Source organism: Mercenaria mercenaria, chromosome 6 (genome assembly GCF_021730395.1).
Source record: "Mercenaria mercenaria strain notata chromosome 6, MADL_Memer_1, whole genome shotgun sequence".
Classification (NCBI taxonomy): Eukaryota; Metazoa; Mollusca; class Bivalvia; order Venerida; family Veneridae; genus Mercenaria; species Mercenaria mercenaria.
Genome location: NC_069366.1, coordinates 86,177,583 through 86,199,869, shown reverse-complemented (window position 1 = coordinate 86,199,869; position 22,287 = coordinate 86,177,583). Strand labels below are relative to the sequence as shown.

General features: G+C 34.9%; 1 protein-coding gene across 1 annotated transcript in view; it reads left to right on the top strand.

Moving 5' to 3' along the window:
* Window positions 1-2,847: 2,847 nt before the first annotated feature.
* The window catches only part of LOC123548317 (rhophilin-2-B-like), a 45,715-nt gene continuing 26,275 nt past the window's right edge, over window positions 2,848-22,287 (top strand). The window contains exons 1-8 of the mRNA XM_045335487.2: window positions 2,848-3,038; window positions 8,912-9,027; window positions 10,778-10,906; window positions 12,446-12,518; window positions 13,536-13,613; window positions 15,199-15,323; window positions 18,405-18,513; window positions 19,200-19,349. Coding sequence (XP_045191422.1) covers window positions 2,970-3,038; window positions 8,912-9,027; window positions 10,778-10,906; window positions 12,446-12,518; window positions 13,536-13,613; window positions 15,199-15,323; window positions 18,405-18,513; window positions 19,200-19,349 — 849 coding nt within the window. The 5' untranslated portion in view covers window positions 2,848-2,969. The remainder of the gene's footprint in view (window positions 3,039-8,911; window positions 9,028-10,777; window positions 10,907-12,445; window positions 12,519-13,535; window positions 13,614-15,198; window positions 15,324-18,404; window positions 18,514-19,199; window positions 19,350-22,287) is intronic.

Genomic DNA, 22,287 nt, shown 5'->3' with positions numbered 1-22,287 from the left:
CGGTTATACGTCGGACGTAATAATTTCACGGGGGCACAGTCCTCACTGAAAACAAACAAATTTTCTTATGCTAGTTGGTGAAGATAAACGAATTTTCTGTTTATCATGCTTACATGTTCAAATAAGACCAATACTTCATAATGATATTCAGATTTATTTAGGCTGCCGTATTACATATATGATGCGTCCGTTAAATTACTATGAACACTCAGGCACATTGATTAGGTCTGTGAAATCAACACTAAGCTGCATTTTAAATATTTTGTTTAAAAAGTGCACAATCCGCGGCCAAGACAGTAATTAAGTAATCATATTTATAACTTTTCGGGTCAATGCTGTCAGTACGTTGAAAAACCGGAAGCTTGCTTTGTTTGCACTCATTGGTTTAATGGGCGTTCCCAGGCACCTGTAGGCGGAGCTCTGGAAACCTACAGCAGATACGTGACACGACATGGAATGCGTGACACAGATCCCCAATAACTGTACCCATTAAACAAATCAATCAAATAAGTTTATAAGTCAAATTTTATATAAGAATTTCTACAAGAATATAAAGCTCTACTTATATAAGAATGGCATTGTTCTGATTTTTAGCTGCTCAGGTGAGTTTTTGTGATCGCTCAATGTCCGGCGTCCGGCGTTTGTCTGTCTGTCTGTCTGTCTGTCGTCTGTCAACATTTAGCTTGTGTATGCGATAGAGGCTGTATTTTTCAACTGGTCTTTATGAAATTTGGTAAAAATGATTGCCTTGATAAAATCTAGGCCGAATTTGAAAATGGGGCATCTGGGGTCAAAAACTAGGTCACTAGGTCAGATCAAAGAAAAACCTTCTGTATGCGATAGAGGCTGCATTTTTCAATTAGTCTTCATGAATTTTGGTCAGAACGATAACCTTGATAAAATCTACGCCGACTTTGAAAATGGATTATCTGGGATCAAAAACTAGGTCACTAGGTCAAATCAAATAAAAACCTTGTGTATGCGATAGAGGCTGCATTTTGCAATTAGTCTTCATGAATTTTGGTCAGAATGATTATCTTGATGAACTCTAGGCCGAGCTTGAAAATGGGTCATCGTGAATCAAAAACTAGGTCACTAGGTCAAATCCAAGAAAAACCTTGTGTATGTGACAGAGAGTGTATTTTTCAGTTAATCTTCATGAATTTTTTTCAGAATGAATGCCTTGATGAAAATTAGGTCAAGTTCGAATATGGCTCATCTGAGGTCAAAAAGTAGGTCACTAGGTCAAATCAAGGGAAAACCTTGTGTATGCGATAGAGACTGTATTTTTCAATTGATCTTCATGAAATTAAGTCAGAATGATAACATTGATGAAATCTAGGCCGAGTTTGAAAATGGGTCATCTGAGGTCAAAAAGTAGGTCACTAGGTCAAATCAAAGAAAAACCTTGTGTATGCGATAAAGGCTGTATTTTTCAAATGATCTTCATGAAATTAAGTCAGAATGATTGCCTTGATGAAATCTAGATAGAATTGGAATATGGGTTGTCTAGTGACAAAAAGTTGGTCACTAGGTCAAATCAAAGAAAATCCTTCTGTATGCGATAGAGGCTGTATTTTTCAACTGATCTTCATGAAATTTTGTCAGAATGATAGCATTGATAAAATCTAAGTCAAGTTCAAATATGGATTATCTGGGTTCAAACACTAGGTCACTAGGTCAAATAAAATAAAAACCTTGTGTTTGCAATAGGGGCTGCATTTTACACTTGATTTTCATAAAATTTGGTCAGACTGGTTGCCTTGATGAAATCTAGGTCAAGTTCGAATATGGATAGTCTGGAGTCAAAAACTAGGTCACTAGGTCAAATCAAAGAAAAACCTTGTGTATGCGATAGAGGCTGTATTTTTCAATTGATCTTATGATATTTGGTAAGAATGATAGCCTTGATAAAATCTAGGTCAAGTTCGAATATGGGTCATCTGGGATCAAAAACTAGGTCAAATCAAAGAAAATACTTGTTTATACTCAAGATTTTTGCTCCAATTTTAATAATAATTTTTCAGAATATTTATTTCCATTAAATCACTAGGTCAAATATGTTTACACTGTTATGGTGTGTTTCTCAGGTGAGCGACCTAGGACCATCTTGGCCCTCTTGTTAAACTAAAATATACGCCTTTATAACATAGAAATTATTACCAGTTATTAATTGATGTACCACTTTTAAATAAATTAACTTTTATGTAGATTCTCCTGACTTGAATCCAAAATAGATATCAATATTTAACAACTTTTTCTTGCATAATACTGCCCGTCCCTCGACCACTCCCTCACACAGCCAATTTTTTTTTTTTTTTTTTTTTTTTTTTTTTTTTCATTTTTGCACGAGTAGACATGCAAAAAAATCAGACACTAAAATATTGTTATTGTTGTTGCTGCTGACACTACTGGTAGGCAAATAAGCAAATGTATTGATAAATAGCGTTATATTAAATGAAAAATAAGTAAATAAAGCAGTGGAGAAAAAAATCTATAAAAGAAAAAAATGTATCCCATTGTAATCTGGTTACAAAAAAAAACCGGAGTGTTTGTTAAGTACTACTTTAGGGCCATATAGGCCTATGGATCTATGAAAAATTGAGTCCACTCCATATCTCAACCAGCCGAATGAACATCAACTATTAACCACATTTATCGTTGTCATAACAACAGAAATCGTGACTTTGGTCACCATCAGTCGATTTCTCATGTGTTTATATAGTTACTTTCTTTTATCTTTAACACCCAGTTTGTTGATTTTTGCTCGATCTCCGGTCGGCTTGCAGAAACTGGCATCTGCTACCTTCATTTATTGTAGATTTTATTAGTTGTGTCCAACCTAACCAACAGGAAAGAAATAATTAGCCGCGACACCGTTAAAATGTCAAAACAACCTGTCTTGCATTTTTCGAAACATTTTAACTGTTGATATCATGAACGAGGTATGTAAGTATTGGCTTTAAAAGATGAGTACGGACAATGTAGAAGTTAATGCCAAGCCGTCTCAAGAACTGAATGTCGTCTCGCACAGGAAGGTAAGTGAAGTGATACAGTAGTCGGACGTATCAGATAACTAGATATTTCAAAGTTTTAGGCAAAATATAGAGTAAGTAATACCAGGTTAATAATATGAACTTAGGTGCTACCTAGAAGGCAGAGCTCCCTTGAAAAATCACCAGTGCCCCTTCAAAATTAAAGGAGTGCTTTGGGAATTATCTAGTCCAAATAATTGTACTCGAGAGTTAAATATCGTTATATTTTTTTGACTTGTCGATATCCGCCTCCGAGTACAAACCAGAAAAGGTAAAGAATGTGGTAGCACTGTCCTCTTCTTTGCGTAAGTAATACCCAATGGAATCTGTTGGGCGGGAATTATGTTATAATTATGCAACGGATAAAAAAAAGAAATACATACATAGAAAGCCTGTAATTTTTCCTTTTCAATGATGTATGTATTACCGAGATTTCTTGAGAAAAATTCAAACTATGGCAGTTAAAAAAATGTCAAGGTTTAACACGAGTGTACTACATATTGGAAAATGGCCGATCACCGGTAAACACATTACTGCATGAAGCGTTTTCATTGGTCACGCCTCCGACCGCCATTACATGAAGACGATTGAAAGTTAGAGGTTTAAATTTTTTACAACAGAAATTCTTGATAAATATGCCCTGTTCTTATTTTTTTTATTTACTATTTATGATTTAAAACAACAGGTAAGTTGTTTGGGCTAAAGAAAAATCGGGACTACTGATAAATCGTAATTTCAATCGACCACAGTTTCCGGCACAGTTTTGATTGTTTCTGGTTGAGACCTCTAGGTAGACAACGTAAAATATCAAAATGTAAAATCGGTCTACCCGAGGTCTCATTATTTAGACTAGGAATTATCTGGATCCGTTTTAGGAAGTTTATGTCCATTAAGATCTATTAAAATTTTAAGAATTGATGATAATTAATGATTTCTGAATGAATGTCCTAGAATGCATTAAAATTAAATCTTGACATGCGAAAACTCTACAAATATGCTATATACGAACTAAAGAAAGTTAAGGTTCTTTTTAGAAGGAAGAATGTGTCCAACTTTAACTCAAATATACTGCTATAATAGACGTCTGGTATGGGAAAATGAAAATCATCTACATGTAAAAACTTGTTTAAAATCCAAAAGACTAGCCATCTTTAAAAGTCAGTGATGAGAATTTTACCCAGAGAAAATCACTGTTTGCCGAAATTCTCGAAAACTCCTGTTTTATTTGCTGAACTGCTAAGTTAACAGTCTATGACATTTTATGGTTAATCTTTTAGCACTACTGGTATAGAATATGAATGGTAGTAGGAACCTTTTTTAAAGTTTTATCTACAGACAGTACATTGGAACCTGACACCACTAACAAAACACTTGTTAAATTTCACATGAATGACTTTATTTTTTACAATGCTTTCAAAACTCATAATAAATGAATAAATACAAAAAAAAATGAAATAAAAAAAAACAAATTAAAAAAAAATGCATTTCGTGAGAATCAAACTCCCGACCTCTAGTCTACAATGCGAACTCGCTAACCACTGCACCAATGTGGAAGTATGACATAATTAGCTCAAATATAAGTATATATAATAAATTTCAGTTATGGAAGCGTGACGAAAATCGTTTCGCATTGAAAATATTGTATTTTATCTTTTTTTTTCTTCGTAGAAAATGTTTTTAGCACTAAATTCTTATTATCAGACGCTCATTTACATTTTTATTCAACATTCAAAGCAGTAAGCGAAACGCTTTTGTCAACCGTAAACAGCAAGCGTCTACTGACGTCTTACTGATTAATTACTATGAGCATTGTGTGCTGGAAGAAACCCGAACAACACCGATTCCAAAAAAGTACCACGAATTTTCAACTTGATAGTAATTCTTTACACAGTTTTATTCATTTTGTTTTTCACACGTTTAACTGTAATGTGACGCTATCGGCGCCGCTTTGCGGCGCCGGTAGTTCTGCTATAAAAAAAAACAAAACCTCAAAGCAGGCTCGAACAAATTTGGTTTTACTTAAAAAAATTATGATGTCACTAGTCACGACTCGAAAGAAAGTGAAAAGTTGTTCCCCCGAGAACCTATTTATTTGAAAAATAAGTTTACATTTAGTGTCATTGTACCTGGAACAGCAAACATTTTCTTAATGGCTTTAGGAATTAATGACAATTTTTTCCAGTTTCTTTCCAAGTGCAATATTTTGTTACATCTTTTAAAAGAATAGTCGTCTGCGGTATTCTCGCGTCATTGGTAAGTTCGGGTTATTTCCGTGTTTGCACTGCAACGCCATCTAGACATTGTTTACAAACAGCCTATTTTCATTTTCAGTTTAAATTTATATCAATTTATCCAAAATGTATAGAAATTTGTGAGTATACTTTCAAAATAGGTGCAATACTTAAGGTGATGTCACTTTTTGAAATTCCGGCGAATAACAAAAAACCAAAGAATATTCAGTTCTTTCCAAAAACTGTTATATTATGATTCAACCAAATAGTTTCCATTGTCTACCAGAAAGGAACAATTCTTGTATCTTAATATTGAGATTTGATACCTTTATAACAGACAGTAAACTAAAACAATAGACATTCATATGTGACGTCGGTGAGCTCAACAAAGCAATTTCAAGCACAAATATTAATGTGGAATGTGAAGTAAGTTACACACTAAAATATTCGTCCAAGATACTTTCAAAAACAATGCATTTGCAGAATAGAGAGATAAAAGTAATTTTGACAGCTCATCAAAACTAATGACAAATTTTGACAGGTATATGATGACTCATGACCTAATTAATTTTTTTCTGTTATTTCTAACTTCCAGTTTGATTTTCATAAAATGGGTATTCTTTATTATAGCTTACAACTCGTACATTAAAACAATAAAAGAATATATTGTTACCTCACTGTCGTTTTGTCTATCCATCTCTCGTACAAATTCCTATTGTTTCAGTCATTTGTCAGTAATTGGAGCAACTCACAGTGTTGCAATCATACAAAACATATCCCTTATTTTCACATAGATAGTGAGGATTTATCTAATGAGCACATGTATTGGAAACACAATTTCAATACCGACTGTGTATTGTAATAATGCTAAACTATGTCAGCCGTGACATCTCCTTAAATTTATATCCAATTAAACCAAAAGTTTTTCACTTGCTAACAGCTTTTCGCCAATGTTTTGTTTTCATCATCTGTTATAGATAGGCCTGATTCGGATGAAGGATGATCCCACAATGCCCTACTTTTCTTTAGTGCCAGCCTTGGTACCATAATTTCCATGACTGGTTACGAGTAGGCAGAATTAACAATGGATTTATTACTGTATTACGCTGTGTGTGCATCAAGTTTTTGTGCCTTCTAAAATTTATGGGGCTTGTAGATTTGTGTTTGTCCAGATATCTGTCCATCTGTCGGACTGTTTCTTGCATACCTCAAAAGAAAATTGGTATAGAGTCGTTAAACATAATAGGATTATTATTCAGCATGTTAAGTTATGCAGCACTGGTTTTGTTTGAGATTTCGCACATAAGATCAGAGAAATGGCCCTTTACTTATTCAAAAATATGTAAAGGGCCTGAAAGTTTGCGTCATATATAGCCCAGTAAGTATTTGACCTAAGATCATAAAGTCTTACAGTCAGCATGTGAAGTTGTGCACCTCAGGTTTTGTTTGGACCAGAGTTATCAGTTATGGCCCTTGTCAAAAATATGCGTTAAGGACACATATCTCAGAGTGTATTTGAGTAAGTTCCTCAGCTGCCTGTTTGGTGCCTTCCAAAATGTGTGGGGCATGTAGATTGGAGCCATGCTGTGAGAAAACCAACATAGTGCATTTGGGACCAGCATGGATTCAGACCAGCCTGGGCATCCATGCAGTATGGTCTGGATCCATGCTGTTCGCTTTCGAAGCTTATTGCAATAGAGGAACCATTAGCAAACAGCATGGATCCTGACCAAACTGCGCATATGTGCAGGCTGGTCTGGATCCATGCTGGTTGCAAATGCACTATGTTGGTTTTCTCATGGTGTGGCTCATTTGTGTTTGTCCAGATATTTGTCTTTATCTCATACTGAAATTTATCAGTGAAATAAAATCGATATTTTCACTGTTTCAAACAGTGAAAATATCATTTTTATTTTTCACTGGTACGGAACTACATTGGAATGCAAAATGATATGAATTATAAATGATAGGAAATCCTGATGTCACGACATTATCAGGGTATGATGCGATGCACGTGATGTTGCACGGGCAAACTCAATATATGTTTGTTAAAACCATTAAAATGCATAAAATAAATAGAAAATTTGTTTGTTTTAGTGTAAGATCGAAATATATTTCACTCATGGCCACCATAATTTATATTTACATTTTATAATAATAAAATGTCAAAGAAATCAGAAAACGTAATATAACTATTTATAGTTTTTCTACAAAGACATCCATACGTCACGACATTATCACATAATGATGCAATGCACCTGACTTTGCGCGGGCAAACTGAATATATTTTTGTTAAAACCTTTAAAATGCATAAAATAAATAGAAAATTTGTTTGTTTCAGTGTAAGATCGAAATATATTTCACTCGTGACCACCATAATTTACATTTTCACTCGTGGCTGCACCACTCGTGAAAATATTGCATCATAGTGTTCATTCGGTGAAATATATTTCGATCTTACACTAAAACAAACAAATATCCTCTATGTCTCACTGCATCTTGCATATCTCAAAAATTATTTGCTATAGATAAAAGAGTCATGAAACTATAGGAATATTGCTATTTAGCATTTGTGAAGTTGTGCACCTGGGGTTTTATTTGGTACTCTCTTTCAGTTTTCTTTTATCTTGTACTTCATGATGTTTAGTAGCATCCTTATTACCTCAAGTCAAGGTAATATGAAAGTTTACATAGTCTTCCACTGTCAACAAGTAACAAAATTAATGACCATGCATGGACAGAAAGTTTGGGCACCAGTGTCCTATGAACACACATTTAAAATGTGGGAATGGTGTCTGGTTCAGCGATCCTGTATGTATTAAGATGTTTGATAATTTTACATCACTTTGTGTAGAAATTTTATCTGAAATGTTAACTTTACTCAGGCTCTGAAGTTTTGTTTACTGTACAAAAATAGCTGTTAAAATGTCCAAGGGTTCCACTTTCAGTGCTCATGTGGATAATTTATCTTACACAAGAGGCGACACAGGTTTCTGAAATAAATATGCTTCAAGTTTTGGAAGCAGCCATCTAACTGAGAGTAGCACAATCTTAAGTAAAGTGATTAAATCAGCAATTTTAATACTGTTGTTTTGTTTTTTTTGCATGTAATAACTAATATACAAGTTACCTGACCAATTGTTAGCTTGTCAGTGGATACCAGTATGCTGATCTTACGAAATACATTCAGCAAAATGGTGTAAATATACATAGAACCGCTGTAGACAACTGGTAAAATAGTAACAGTAATTATGTCCCCAATTATTTGTTAGGGAAGATATATCCATTTTTTGCTGTCTGTGGACATATAGCAAACTTTGTCCACTCTACTCCTCCAGCACTACTAGGCAGATTTACACAGATCTTCACAAAACTGATCATTTCCAACCATTGTTTTTTTCCCAGTGAACTGATGAATTTTACAGTGAAACTTGGGCACACAATTTACAATTACTCCCATCATATGGGCTTGTGTAGTGACCCATAAATACAGTTACTGGTATGAAACCCATCAGTGTTGCTGTTATTTTTTATCTGGAAAACACACCGTTTAAAGACATCTTTTGAAGTATTAAAGAAGTTTTTTTTAAATAAGATGTGAAATCACTAGTTACAACCAATTAGTAATATTGTAATCTATTGCAGGGATGTGACCCTTTATTGTCAACAGCAAGAGGGAAATTGCAGAAAAAGCGTTCTAAACTGAATGATGAAATCAACAGAGAGTTGCGAATGAGAAATGGAGCGGAAAATCTGTTCAGGTAAGAAAATAAAAAATTATGATATTGGCTCAAGTATATTAAATGTATGGACATTTATCCTTCTCGTCCTTGTGTCCATGTCCATGTCTACAGCTTGGTTAAAGTTTTGATGCTCTTTCATTTAACTATGATATTACGTGATGGATTTGCTTCAGACTTAAATTAGTTGGTCTTCATCATCATTGACATCATTTGACACAAGGTGCATAACTTTAGCATCAATATTTTTTTAAAATATGCCTCCTTTTTACATTGAACATAGAATTTCTGGTTACAGTTCTGATGTACTTTAATTCTATCTCTGCTTTTACATATTGTTTGGATTCAAAACTTAAAACTATTTGTTTCACATCATCTCCCACATCATATGACAAAAGACTCATAAGTATAACACCAGTATTCCATGAATTATGTCCCTTCTTGCATAGAATTGCAGGTTAAAGTTTTGATGCATTTTCACTCTAACTGTGTTATTACTAAATGGATTAAATTTAAACATAAAATAGTATTCCCATATCATCACCCACATCAAATGACACAGTTGTCATAACTCTAGTGCTAATATTTCAAGAGTTATGTCCCGCTTTTTACTTTAATTTTTTGCTGAAAGTTTTAATGCACTTCCATTCTACGGTCCAATATGGAATTTCCATAAATTATGTCCCTTTTATAACTTTCTCTCTATGTTATTGCACGGCCCATCAGGGCCGGGCATATAGAGGTGGTTTAAGAATGTGCCATGGGTTCGGATTTGACAATTTTTTCCCTTCGAGTCATATTTTCTGTTAAATTTTCGTTTGACACTCGGAAAGTGAATATTCTAACGTGTAATCGCAACAATAATGGAATTGATATTATTTGATACTGTTCCTTCTGGTTAATATTTTGCAATATTTGCATTATATTTAATTGGATTTGATCATTTTCAGCCTTTCAAGTTATACGCGCAGGGCCATTCACGCATGCGCAGTGAAAATTATGTCACTCTTGCGTAGTCAGTGTAACGTCTTTTTTTTTATTAAAATATTTTGAAGTGGATTTTGTCAACTGAAATCAGATGTTCCACATCATCACTTGCATCATAATAGGACAAGGTCCTCGAAGTGTAGATATGCATGGCATTTTTTTTTTGTGGGGGAGGGGGGAGGGGGATGCACTAAGATTGAGGGCACTCCTATGTGGTTCTGGGACAATCTGTGTATGAAAAGAATTGGAACCACTGCTTTACCCTTGCATGATCGTAAGAGGCGACTAATAGGGTCTTAACACTTGGTTTTGCAGTAACTCTGTGATTCCAGCAGGTATACAAATTTTGATTCCATACCTCATGTTTTTATTTCGATGTAAATGAGATGTGGAACCAAAATTTGTAGTCCTGTTTGGTGCCATATAACCTATACTGTGTTGGTGTGCCATAAAACCCAAATAAATAAATAAATAAATAAATTGTTTTCTCCACTTATTTTATCTTATCAGTTCTGGAACATTACACATGAATTTTTTTTTCTGCATGGGTATTAATGACTCCAGAGATGGCTTTACAATGTAGTTTCTTCAGGTATGCCCCATTTCGCTATCCAGCATAGAAACAGTCAAGCGCACGGTCTCTGCTGATAGACTTTGTTATAATCTGTAATATTTCCTGTAGATAAAATGTTATCAGTGTATTATATATAGCAGTTGACAATCTATGCATAGAAATATTGAGTCTGTATAAGGAAGAAAAGTAATTATTTTAGTGTCATTTCAGAGCGACAGACAACAAGAGGCTGAAGGAACTGGTGTCAGTAGAACTATTGTTCTTCAATTCCAACATACAGCTGCTGAAAGAAGAGGTCTCTGACCTGAACAGCTCTGTCAATGTTTATCAGCATGATAAGTAAGTTACAGTTACTTATAAAACTTAAAATGACTCTTTCACACATTTTAGGCAATTTTTTTTTAGTTCTCACAAAAAATCTATAAAAGTATTTAAGATGTGTAAACCTACTTTAAGCAGGGTTTAAACAGGTGTTACCCTACATGGGGTTTACAACCTTCCAAAAGGAGATTTGCTGATGTATTTTTTGTGGTGACAGCCACGTTTTTTTTTTTCATTTTGCTCTTACCAATACCTTTGAACAGATACATGAAAACACTCAGAACACAGATAAACAGCCAGTGGTCTTCAATCGAAATGATATTTCAGTATATTAAGTTATGTACAGTTGAATTATACTTGCATGTCAGACTATCTGATATCCTCAGTGGTGTCTGACTGTTAGGTTTTCAAAGAAGGTTACATGATTGGTGCTAAGATACATGTACAATTTAGAGTAAACTATGTCGTACTTTATGAAAGAAGAGACACTTGTCCATAAAACTGAATGAAAGCCATGTGTAATTTGCAGGTTGTTTCATTTTGCTTGTCTTTTTTTAAGTGAAAATGGTAGTTTGATTGGAATTTTGCAGTATTGGTTCACATGATTATTGTAACGATGAAACAACATTTAAATTGAGAAATCCATGATTTCAGTTCTGTAGACTCACTTGGGGAAGTTAAATCAAAATTTCTTAAAAAGTGATTCCAAAGAAAAGCTAAAATTTACATAACAACATGTCCGTTGTCATAATTTGTTAACAAAGTTTGAAAACTTGTTGTTGTCATTTTTCATACACCCGAAGGGCATATTATGATATGATGCAGGTGTCTGTCCATCCATCTGTCTGTTAGAACTTTTGTGTCCGCTCTTCTGTTAGCAGTTTTGTGTCTGCTCTGTAACTCTTGAACCATTTGAAGGATTTCAATGAAACTTGACACAAATGTTCACCACATTGAGACAACGTGCAGAGCACCTGTTTTTGATGGCTGGCTTCAAGGTCACACTTAGGGATCAAAGGTCATATGACTTTGTTTCATGTCCGTTCTGTAACTCTTGAACTGCTTGAGGGATTTCAAAGAAACATGGCAGAAATGTTTTCCACATTAAGACAACATACAGAGCGTATGTTTCAGATGGCTCACTTCAAGGTCAAGGTCACTCTTAGGGGTCAGAGGTCATACTTTTGGGCATATATTGCAGTGCTCTTGTTTCAAACATCATTTGGCGGCCTTCAAGTGCAGGTATCTTCTTGTAACAGGGACAACAGTAAAAACCATGGATATTCCCCAAACAGCTGCTTTAAGTTTCAGAAATCTTGTAAGTAGAGAGTACTTTCCAAAGAGATTGCATATAAATCAAATTTAGGGTTTTTTCCACATTTACCAGTAGTTTAGTTAAGCAACATTTACTTGTATGACCCCCTCCACCACACATCCCCCTCCTCTTCCCCCTAGACTCCCCCCACCACTACTCCCCATCCGTACCTAACACACATACACTTGTTATGCTTTTAGATTCAATCCTATGATGTTATTGAAACTTTCTATTTTTTACAGTTCTACAGTTGTGCCAATGATACCACTTGGCCTGAAGGAAACAAAGGACATAGACTACAGACTTGCTATAAAGGTACTACTACAGTTTGAATAAACAGACATTGGATTTTACCTGCCATAATTCGCACATGTCTTGATTTAACAATACTGTTAAAAAGAATCTGGATGTAAAAAAATAAGCTGCCAGACTGGCATTGTATCTAAGGCTTTTAACTCAATTAGTGAAAACTTACATTATGAAAGTTCTATATGTGTAATGAATAAACTTGGATGGCTTTGTCTGTATCAGTATCAAATTAACTGGGACAGCCTAATTCTGTCTGTATCTTTGCTGAATCAACTTATGTCTGTTTCTGCAATGAATCAGTTTAGAGTATTTATGTCATTAAGAGTATTTATGTCAAATTAACTGGGACAACCTAGTTATGTCTGTATCTTTGCTGAATCAACTCTTGTCTGTTTCTGCAATGAATCAGTTTAGAGTATTTATGTCATTAAGAGTATTTATGTCAAATTAACTGGGACAACCTACTTATGTCTGTATCTGTGCTGAATCACCTTATGTCTGTTTCTGCAATGAATCAGTTTAGAGTATTTATGTCATTAAGAGTATTTATGTCAAACTAACTGGGACAACCTAGTTATGTCTGTATCTGTGCTGAATCACCTTAGATACCTTATGTCTTTAATGAATCGGTTCAGAGGATCTGTCTGTACCTGTATTCAGTAATCTGGGACAGCATATCAGATTCTGTGATGAAATGACTTAGAAAACTTATTTCAGTTTCTATATGGAATCAGTCGACATGGCTTACATCTATATTAAAACAACTGAGATAGGCTACTGTAAAACCACTAAATAATTTAGTGGATTTCATGGTTGTGTTAATCCAGGAATTACATCCCATTAAAGACAATTCCTATTTATGTTAGATTTAAAGTTTAAAATGCATAAATTTAACCCTTTGAATTAGCCATTTTGCTGAAAACCACATCATTCACCAAAGAAATTTAATGACATTACTCTATGTATCATTGTAATTGTCTATATCATTAATGAATGTACTGAGACTTTGTGTGTACATTTCAGGATTTCATTCTCGAACATTACAGTGAAGCTGCTGACAGTTACAACTCAGAATTACAGGATCTACAGGAACTAAGATTGGTAAACTTTTCTGTGTAATATCATAAAAGTTGTCTTAGTGCCCAGCTGTGCTAGTTGGCTAACATCCAAATGAAAAATATTTTGTTGTGGTGTATTATCTGTCCATCTGTCTGTCCATCATATTTCATGTCCAGAGCTCTCAATACTCATTCAAGGTGTTGACTTTAAACTTGGCATATAGGTAGATGGTGATGAGACAATATGTAGAGCGCATGAACCAGGATGGTAGGTCAAAAGTCAAGGTCACAAATGGAGCTCAAAGGTCAAATTAGTCCTTCATTTTTGTGTGAGGATCACATTTAAACAACATTTAATGACATTTTTTACTTTTTGTATATTCTGGTAGAGAATTATTTAAGGAACAAAAAGACCGATTACATAGAGTTAGATTCCTATTTGAAATGTATATTTTATTATTTTTATAAAATTTTGTAATTACTCCCCTTTAATATGAAAGTATATAAAAAGCTGGGTATTTCTTTTTATTTCGATACAATGTCTAGTTTTACATTTGCATTTGATAGACATATCAACTATTGAACAATCTGAACCAAAATGCAAGTTTAAAAGCTGCGTGTAACTTCTGAATTCATTTATTTCCAATCTATCTTGGTTGCGCAACCAAGATAGGCAAAGGGAGGTAATAATAATTTTTCAAACTTGCGTTTCTGATGAATTCCATCTAAATACATAATTTTTAATGCAAATATTTTACAAATATATTACAGTATGTCTAATATTTATACATTTTCTTAGGCAAAGTATGTTTATCAAATTTATACTTATGATAAAATAACTCTATCTTGGTTGGGCAACCAGGATAGGAAAATGAAATTTTAAAAATACCTCCAGTGAAAATCTAATTTGTATTAAGTGTTAAGTGAACATAAATGAGTGTAAATGATCAGATGCTAAAGTTTCGAACAAATCCGTTACATGGCCAAAATCTGATTATCCTCCTTTAATATTCATTCATGGTGTTGACTTCAATCTCGGCATATAGGTAGGTTACAGTTAGGCTATTTGCAGAGTGCATGAACCAGGTCTGTAGGCAAAAGGTCAAATTCACAGCAGGGTCAAAGCTGTCTGTCATATTTTGTGTCCAGAGCATAACTTAATAACCATTCAAGGTATAGACTTACAGCTTGTATAGACGGTGGTGAGACTATTTGCAGAGTGCATGTCATGCACTGCATGAACCAGATCTGTAGGTCAATGGTCAAAGTCACAAAGTGAGTTCAAGTCTGTCCTTTGTATTTTGTGTTTGGAGCACAACTTTTAAAACTATTGCATGTTTTGATTTTAAACTTTGAATATAAAAAGTGGTGATGGGGTAGTTCGAGTTGTACAACAATATTCACATTACTCATTATTACTCATACTATAAGAAGTCATGAATAGAACTATTTTTTTTATGGCACATGAGCTTAATTTGAATGTTTGTAGGATTATGTAAATGATACTGTGAATTTCAGAAAAACACTCTGTTAATAGGTAAACCCATCATAATATTGATATGGAATCAAATTTTTGAGTTGCGATATTATGGTTTTAACCTGCATTTGTTTGAATTCTATTTTTGCAGGCATTGCGGACACCACAGAGAAATGATTCTGGTGTAGAGTTACTTATGGAGTATTATAACCAGCTGTATTTTCTGGAGAAGAGATTTTTCCCTGCTGATAGAAAGATACCAATCATGTTTCACTGGTAGGTATAATGTTGGGTTTGTCTTATTGTCTACTAAAATTTATACTTGACATGAGTTATACCTATATGATTCACGCCTTTGAAATGTAAAGATTATGTTGGCCTTTTTGGTGATAGTGCAAGGTACCAAATTGCTCCAATTTCTAAAGGATGCTGAAAATTTCATTTGGAAGGGTGGAAAGCTTCCAACGGTAGAGGTTCATAGCTTTTTCTGTAGTCATATGACAACTGTTTGATTCCCCTTTACTGCAATTTTTTCCCCCTTGATTTCTCTTTAAACACAAGATAATACCATTGATATTGTGTACCATTGTTAAGGGACTCCAGGGTGATGGTTTGATTTTTAGCTCACATGTCACAAAGTGACAGTGTGAGCTTTTGTGATCGCGCAGCGTCCGTCGTCCGTGCGTAAACTTTTGCTTGTGACCTCTCTAGAGGTCACATTTTTTATCGGATCTTTATGAAAATTGGTCAGAATGTTCATCTTGATGATATCTAGGTCAAGTTCGAAACTGGGTCACGTGCCGTCAAAAACTAGGTCAGTAGGTCTAAAAATAGAAAAACCTTGTGACCTCTCTAGAGGCCATATTTTTCACAAGATCTTCATGAATATTGGTCAGAATGTTCACCTTGATGATATCTAGGTCAAGTTCGAAACTGGGTCACGTGCCTTCAAAAACTAGGTCAGTAGGTCAAATAATAGAAAAACCTTGTGACCTCTCTAGAGGCCGTATTTTTCACAAGATCTTCATGAAAATTGGTCAGAATGTTCACCTTGATAATATCTAGGTCAAGATCGAAACTGGGTCACGTGCCTTCAAACACTAGGTCAGTAGGTCAAATAATAGAAAAACCTTGTGACCTCTCTAGAGGCCATATTTTTCATGGGATCTGTATGAAAGCTGGTCTGAATGTTCATCTTGATGATATCTAGATCAAGTTCGAAACTGGGTCAGCTGCGATCAAAAACTAGGTCATTAGGTCTAAAAATAGAAAAACCTTGTGACCTCTCTAGAGGTCTTACTTTTGAATGGATCTTCATGAAAATTAGTCAGAATGTTCACCTTGATGATATCTAGGTCAAGTTCGAAACTGGTTCACGTGCCGTCAATAACTAGGTCAGTAGGTCAAATAATGAAAAAACCTTGTGACCTCTCTAGAGGCCATATTTTTCATGGGATCTTTATGAAGATTGGTCTGAATGTTCATCTTGATGATATCTAGGCCAAGTTCGAAACTGGGTCAACTGTGATTAAAAACTAGGTCAGTAGGTGTAAAAATAGAAAAACCTTTTGACCTCTCTAGAAGCCATATTTTTCACAAGATCTTCATGAAAATGGGTCAGAATGTTCACCTTGATGATAACGAGGTCAAGTTCGAAACTGGGTTATGTGCTGTCAAAAACTAGGTCAGTAGGTCAAATAATAGAAAAACCTTGTGACCTCTCAAATATCTAAAAAAGTAACACACGGACCTATACATTTTATTTCACCATATTAAGGTAGTTCTGCACGTTTGAAGTGATGGCGTAACGTCATTTATCCAGGAAACGTAGAATAATGCCTAGAAACGAAAATCGTTTTATGAATTAATGGCTACCAGTGAGTAAATTTACTAAAATGGCACTGTTACTGTCTGTCTAAAGTTAATATATGATATTAAAACCTGACACCTTTAAATAAATCAGCAGAATGTCTTAAAATTAGCGTGAAATGTGCGGTTCACTTTAATTATGGTCAGATATCTCAAAAATAAGCACATGGACCTATACATATTAATTTACCACATTGTAGGCCATATGTTTATTATGCCCGCCTTCGAAGAACGTGGGGTATATTGTTTTGCAGATGTTGGTCAGTCGGTCTGTAGACCAATTGGTTTCCGGATGATAACTCAAGGACGCTTGGGCCTAGGATCATGAAAATTAATAGGGAGGTTGGTCATGAGCAGTAGATGATCTCTATTGATTTTGAGGTTGGTAGGTCAAAGGTCAAGGTCACAGTGACCCGGAACAGTTAAACGGTTTCCAGATTGTAACTCAAGAATGCTTGGGACTAGGATCATGAAAGTTGATAGGGAGGTTGGCCATGACCAGCAGATGACCCCTATTGATTTTGAGGTCATTAGGTCATACGTCAAGGTCACAGTGACTTGGAACAGTTAAACGCTTTCCAGACGATAACTCAAGAATGCTTGAGTCTAGGATCATGAAAGTTGATAGGGAGGATCTGACACTTTATATTATTCCAAATAATGTCTTAAAATTTGCTTGAAATAGGCGGTTCACTTTAATCTTAGCCAAATATCTCAAAAATAAGCACATGGATCTATATATTTTATTTCACCATATTGTAGGCCATATATTTATTTATGACTGTGAGAGGTTTCATTAAAATCCACATTGTAGAAAAATTTCTGTTAGCGAAAATTTTATCAAATGTGATTTTCCCATAGACTCTCATTATGAAAACTTGTGTAAGGTTCAAATTTTTCAAATCAGTGTAACAAAAAATCAAGCACACAACCCTCTTTTTTTTATATGCCTAATGTTCTAAGTATATTCTGAAGTTTTTAAAAATCAGGGTTTAATCAAATTCTACATTGTAGAAAAGAATTTGATCTGAGCATGCAGAACTACCTTAACCACCCTCGAACACCTCCAAAATTATGTGTAGAATATATGAGCCGCGCCATGAGAAAACCAACATAGTGGGTTTGCGACCAGCTGTTCGCTTTCAAAGCCTATTGCAATTAGAGAAACTGTTAGCGAACAGTCTATATATGGCCTATAATATGGTGAAATAAAATGTGTAGATCCATGCGCAGGCTGGTCTGGATCCATGCTGGTCGCAAAGCCACTATGTTGGTTTTCCCATGGCGAGGCTCATAACTGGATCTGAAAAAAATTAATTTCCGGAAAAAAAAAACAATAATAGATTAGATCAAATAGTAAGTACTCCCAATTGTACTTTCAACTTTTTGTTTTTATCATAGAAATTTTAGGATTAAGTATAAACTTTCCCCATAGTTTTTAAACTTTTTGAATGTTTTTCAACATTGTATATTACCATACTATTCTAGGTATGATTCGCTTACGGGTGTGCCAAATATTCAGAAAACATTGACGTTTGAGAAAGGTTGTGTGATGTTCAACATTGGGGCACTCTTTACACAGATAGCGTGTAAACAGGTGAGAATATGCCATTCAGCCTCTAAAAAAAAGAGTTGTTTTTTGCTCAACTTTTTTCTTAGAGCCATTCTGCTTATCTAAATATTGGTGTTAGCATTGTTGCCAGCTTTGTAAAGTTCTTTACCCAAGGCCTTACCTCAGTAATTGTCACTTAGTTCTGATTGCATATGGAATGAAACAAAGCACAGGGATAATAAGTCCTGGAACATGCTGAAATAATAAAGTTTAGTAACTCTAGGGCAAATATAAAGTACATTATGACCTTTTTACATCATAAGAAAATTTAATTTAAGTTTTGAAGACAGCTTACTGTCAAGCTTTATTTCAGTTACACCGACAGATATTGTTGAAACTTCACGAGGCTTCTGTCATCAAATCTAGTTACATAGATACATATAACTCTTGGTTGAATATAGTTCAGATTATGGCCCTTTTTGACTTAGAAAATATTGTTAACATTCTGCTTGCACATGATTGAAGTAAATTGTAAAGAATTAACATATTTCAGTTTATTCATTAAGTTCAGTTTGAAAAGACTGACATTCAGTAAGATCATTTATTTTTGCATGAAGCATCCTAGTAGTCATGTGTGGACCTCTTCCATGCTCAAACATTTTATGTTACAGTATCTTTCAGTAGGATGTAATTCATTTTGAATTTTGTGTAAGTTTAATTTTTCACAACAGGATAGATTAACAAAGTCTGGATTGAGTCAAGCTATCAAGTATTTTGAGCTGGCGGGTGGAGCATTCCGGTACCTACATAACCACTTTAGTCACGCCCCGTCAATGGACATGCAGCCCCAGACTCTCACTATGCTAGTCCAACTTATGATGGTAAGTATATGCATTCTTAAGGTAGTGGGCCCGGAGTTACTCTTGGCTATTAACATGTTCTCGGAGTCTTCGGCAGACACAAGCATGGATTTCTGAAGTTACATCAGCTTTTTGATACTAAGAATGAAAAAATAGCATACCCATAATATGTAATCAACTGAAAATTCCGATTTTAATTATGGGCCGCTATCTTAATTGAAAACAAAGAAATTTGCCTGTCAGTTATAAGATTGCTTTTAAAAACATCTCTTTAACTCACCATGACAAAAGTCACCAGAGCTATTGTATTACCCCCAGTGCCATTATTGTGAGTAGATGCCTTTTTAATGATATTCAGCAAGCCCATCCCTCAGCTGTTACTATTACTGGTCACTCCCTATGATAATACCGGTATTGTTATCATAGGTTCCATTACTTTTCCCATCATTTTTAGGTGATCGCCCTGTGTCCGTCGTTGTCCATCCATCATCAACAATTTGACTGTTAACACTCTAGAGGTCACAATTTTGGCCCAATCTTAATGAAACTTGGCCAGAATGTTACCCTCAATGAAATCTTGTAGGAATACGATATTGGGTCATCTGGGTTCAAAATCTAGGCCACCAGGTCAAACCAAAGGAAAAGCTTGTTAACACTCTAGAGGTCACAGTTTTGGCCCGACCTTAATGAAACTTGGTCAGAATGTTACCCTCAATAAAATTTTGGAGGAGTTCGATATTGGGTCATCTGGGGTCAAAAACTAGGTCACCAGGTCAAATCAAAGGAAAAGCTTGTTAACACTCTAGAGGCCACATTCAAGACAGTATCTTCATGAAACTTAGTCAGAATGTTAATCTTGATGATCTTCAGGTCCAGTTTGAATCTGGGTCATGTAGGGTCAAAAACTAGGTCACCAAGTCAAATCAAAGGAAAAGCTAGTTAACACTTTTATGACCATATCTTAATGAAACTTGGTCAGAATGTAACTTGATGATCTTTAGGTCAAGTTCAAATCTGGGTCAGGTGGGGTCAAAAAATAGGTCACTTGGTCAAATCAAAGGAAAAGCTTGTTAACATTCTAGAGGCCGCCTTATGATTTTATTTTCATGAAACTTAGTCAGAATGTTAATCTTGATGATCTTTAGGTCAAGTTCGAATCTGGGTCATGTGGTGTCAAAAACTAGGTCACCGGTCAGATCAAAGGAAAAATTAGTTAGCAATTTAGAGGCCACATTTTTGACCATATCTTAATGAAACTTTGCCAGATTGTAAATCTTGATGATCTTTAGGTCAGCTTTAAATCTTGGTCAGATGGGGCCAAAAGCTAGGTCACCAGGTCAAATCAAAGGAAAAACTAGTTAACACTGTATAAGCCACATTTTTGACCGTATTTTAATGAAACTTAGTCAGAATGTTAATGTTGATGATCTTTAGGTCAAATTTAAATCTGGGCCAGGTGGGGTCAAAAACTAGGCCACCAAGTCAAATCAAAGAAAAATATTGTTAACACTCTAGAGGCCACATTTATGACTGTATCTTCATGAAACTCGGTCAGAATGTTAACCGTGATAATCTTTAGGTCAAGTTCGAATATGGGTCGTGTGGGATCAAAAACTAGGTCACCAGGTTAAATCAAAGGAAAAGCTAGTTAACACTGTAGAGGCCACATTTATGACCATATCTTAATGAAACTGTCAGAATGTTATTTTTGATGATCTTTAGGTCATTAGGTCAGGTAAGCAATATAGGGCCTTCATGGCCCTCTTGTAATGAAATTATGCCTCCTTTTATATAAATCCAGTAATCTGTAAATCTTAACACAGCTGAAATGTTGTAAAATTGTGCATTCTTCTGTTGTACAAAGAATAATAATTTTCTAAAGCTGTTAAAATCTTACGAAATTACATAATATTGAAATTTTATGGTGCGAAACTTCATATTTTAAAAACTTGCTTTTGCACCATTTTAAAAAACGATTCTTGAAAGAATATTGTTGAATCCTTTCAAGCGTGGGTGTGGATTTCTAGGTGTGTATTTTGTTGGAACATGAATTTGTTGATTTTCAATTGTAGAAAATTAATTGAGAATTTTGTTTGTTTTTTTTAGCCAAAAAAATCTAAATATTGTTCAAGTCAGTGCCAGATGAAAGATAGCTATTGGTGATGATGTAACATCTAGTCTTTTCAAGCTATATTAAAACAATTTTTAGCTCGACTATACGAAGTATAAGGAGAGCTATCCTACTCGACTCGGCGTCTTTCCGCGTCCCCACCTTGGTTAAAGTTTTTTTTACACTTTCGCTTTTTTCAACTTATCTCTGTAATTACTTGATGGATTTGATTCAAACTTGAAATAGCTATTCCTCATCATCACCCACATCATCTGGCATAAGGGCCATAAGTCTGGCACCAATATTTCATGATTTATCTCCCCTTTCCACTTAGTTTTTTAAGGTTAAAGTTTTGATGCACTTTCACTCTATATCTGTTATTACTAAATGGATTTGATTCAAAATAATTGTTCAACATCATCACCCACATCATATGACACAAGATGCATAACTCTGGCACCAATTTTTCATGAATTATTCCCCCTTTTTACTTGGAATTTCAGGTTAAAGTTTTGATACAGTTTCACTCTATCTCTGTTTTTACTGAATGGATTTGATTCAAACTAAAATAGTTGTTCAGCATCATCACCGATGCCATATGACACAAGGTGCATAACTCTGGCACCAATTTTTCATGAATTATTATGCCCCCCTTTGAAAAAGGAGGGGTATATTGTTTTGCAGGTGTCGGTCGGTCTGTCTGTCGGTCGGTCGGGCGGTCGGAATGTAGACCTATCCGTTTCCGGATGATAACTCAAGAACGCTTAGGCCTAGGATCATCAAATTTGATAGGGAGGTTGGTCATCACCAGTAGATGACCCCTATTGATTTTGAGGTCTGTATGTCAAA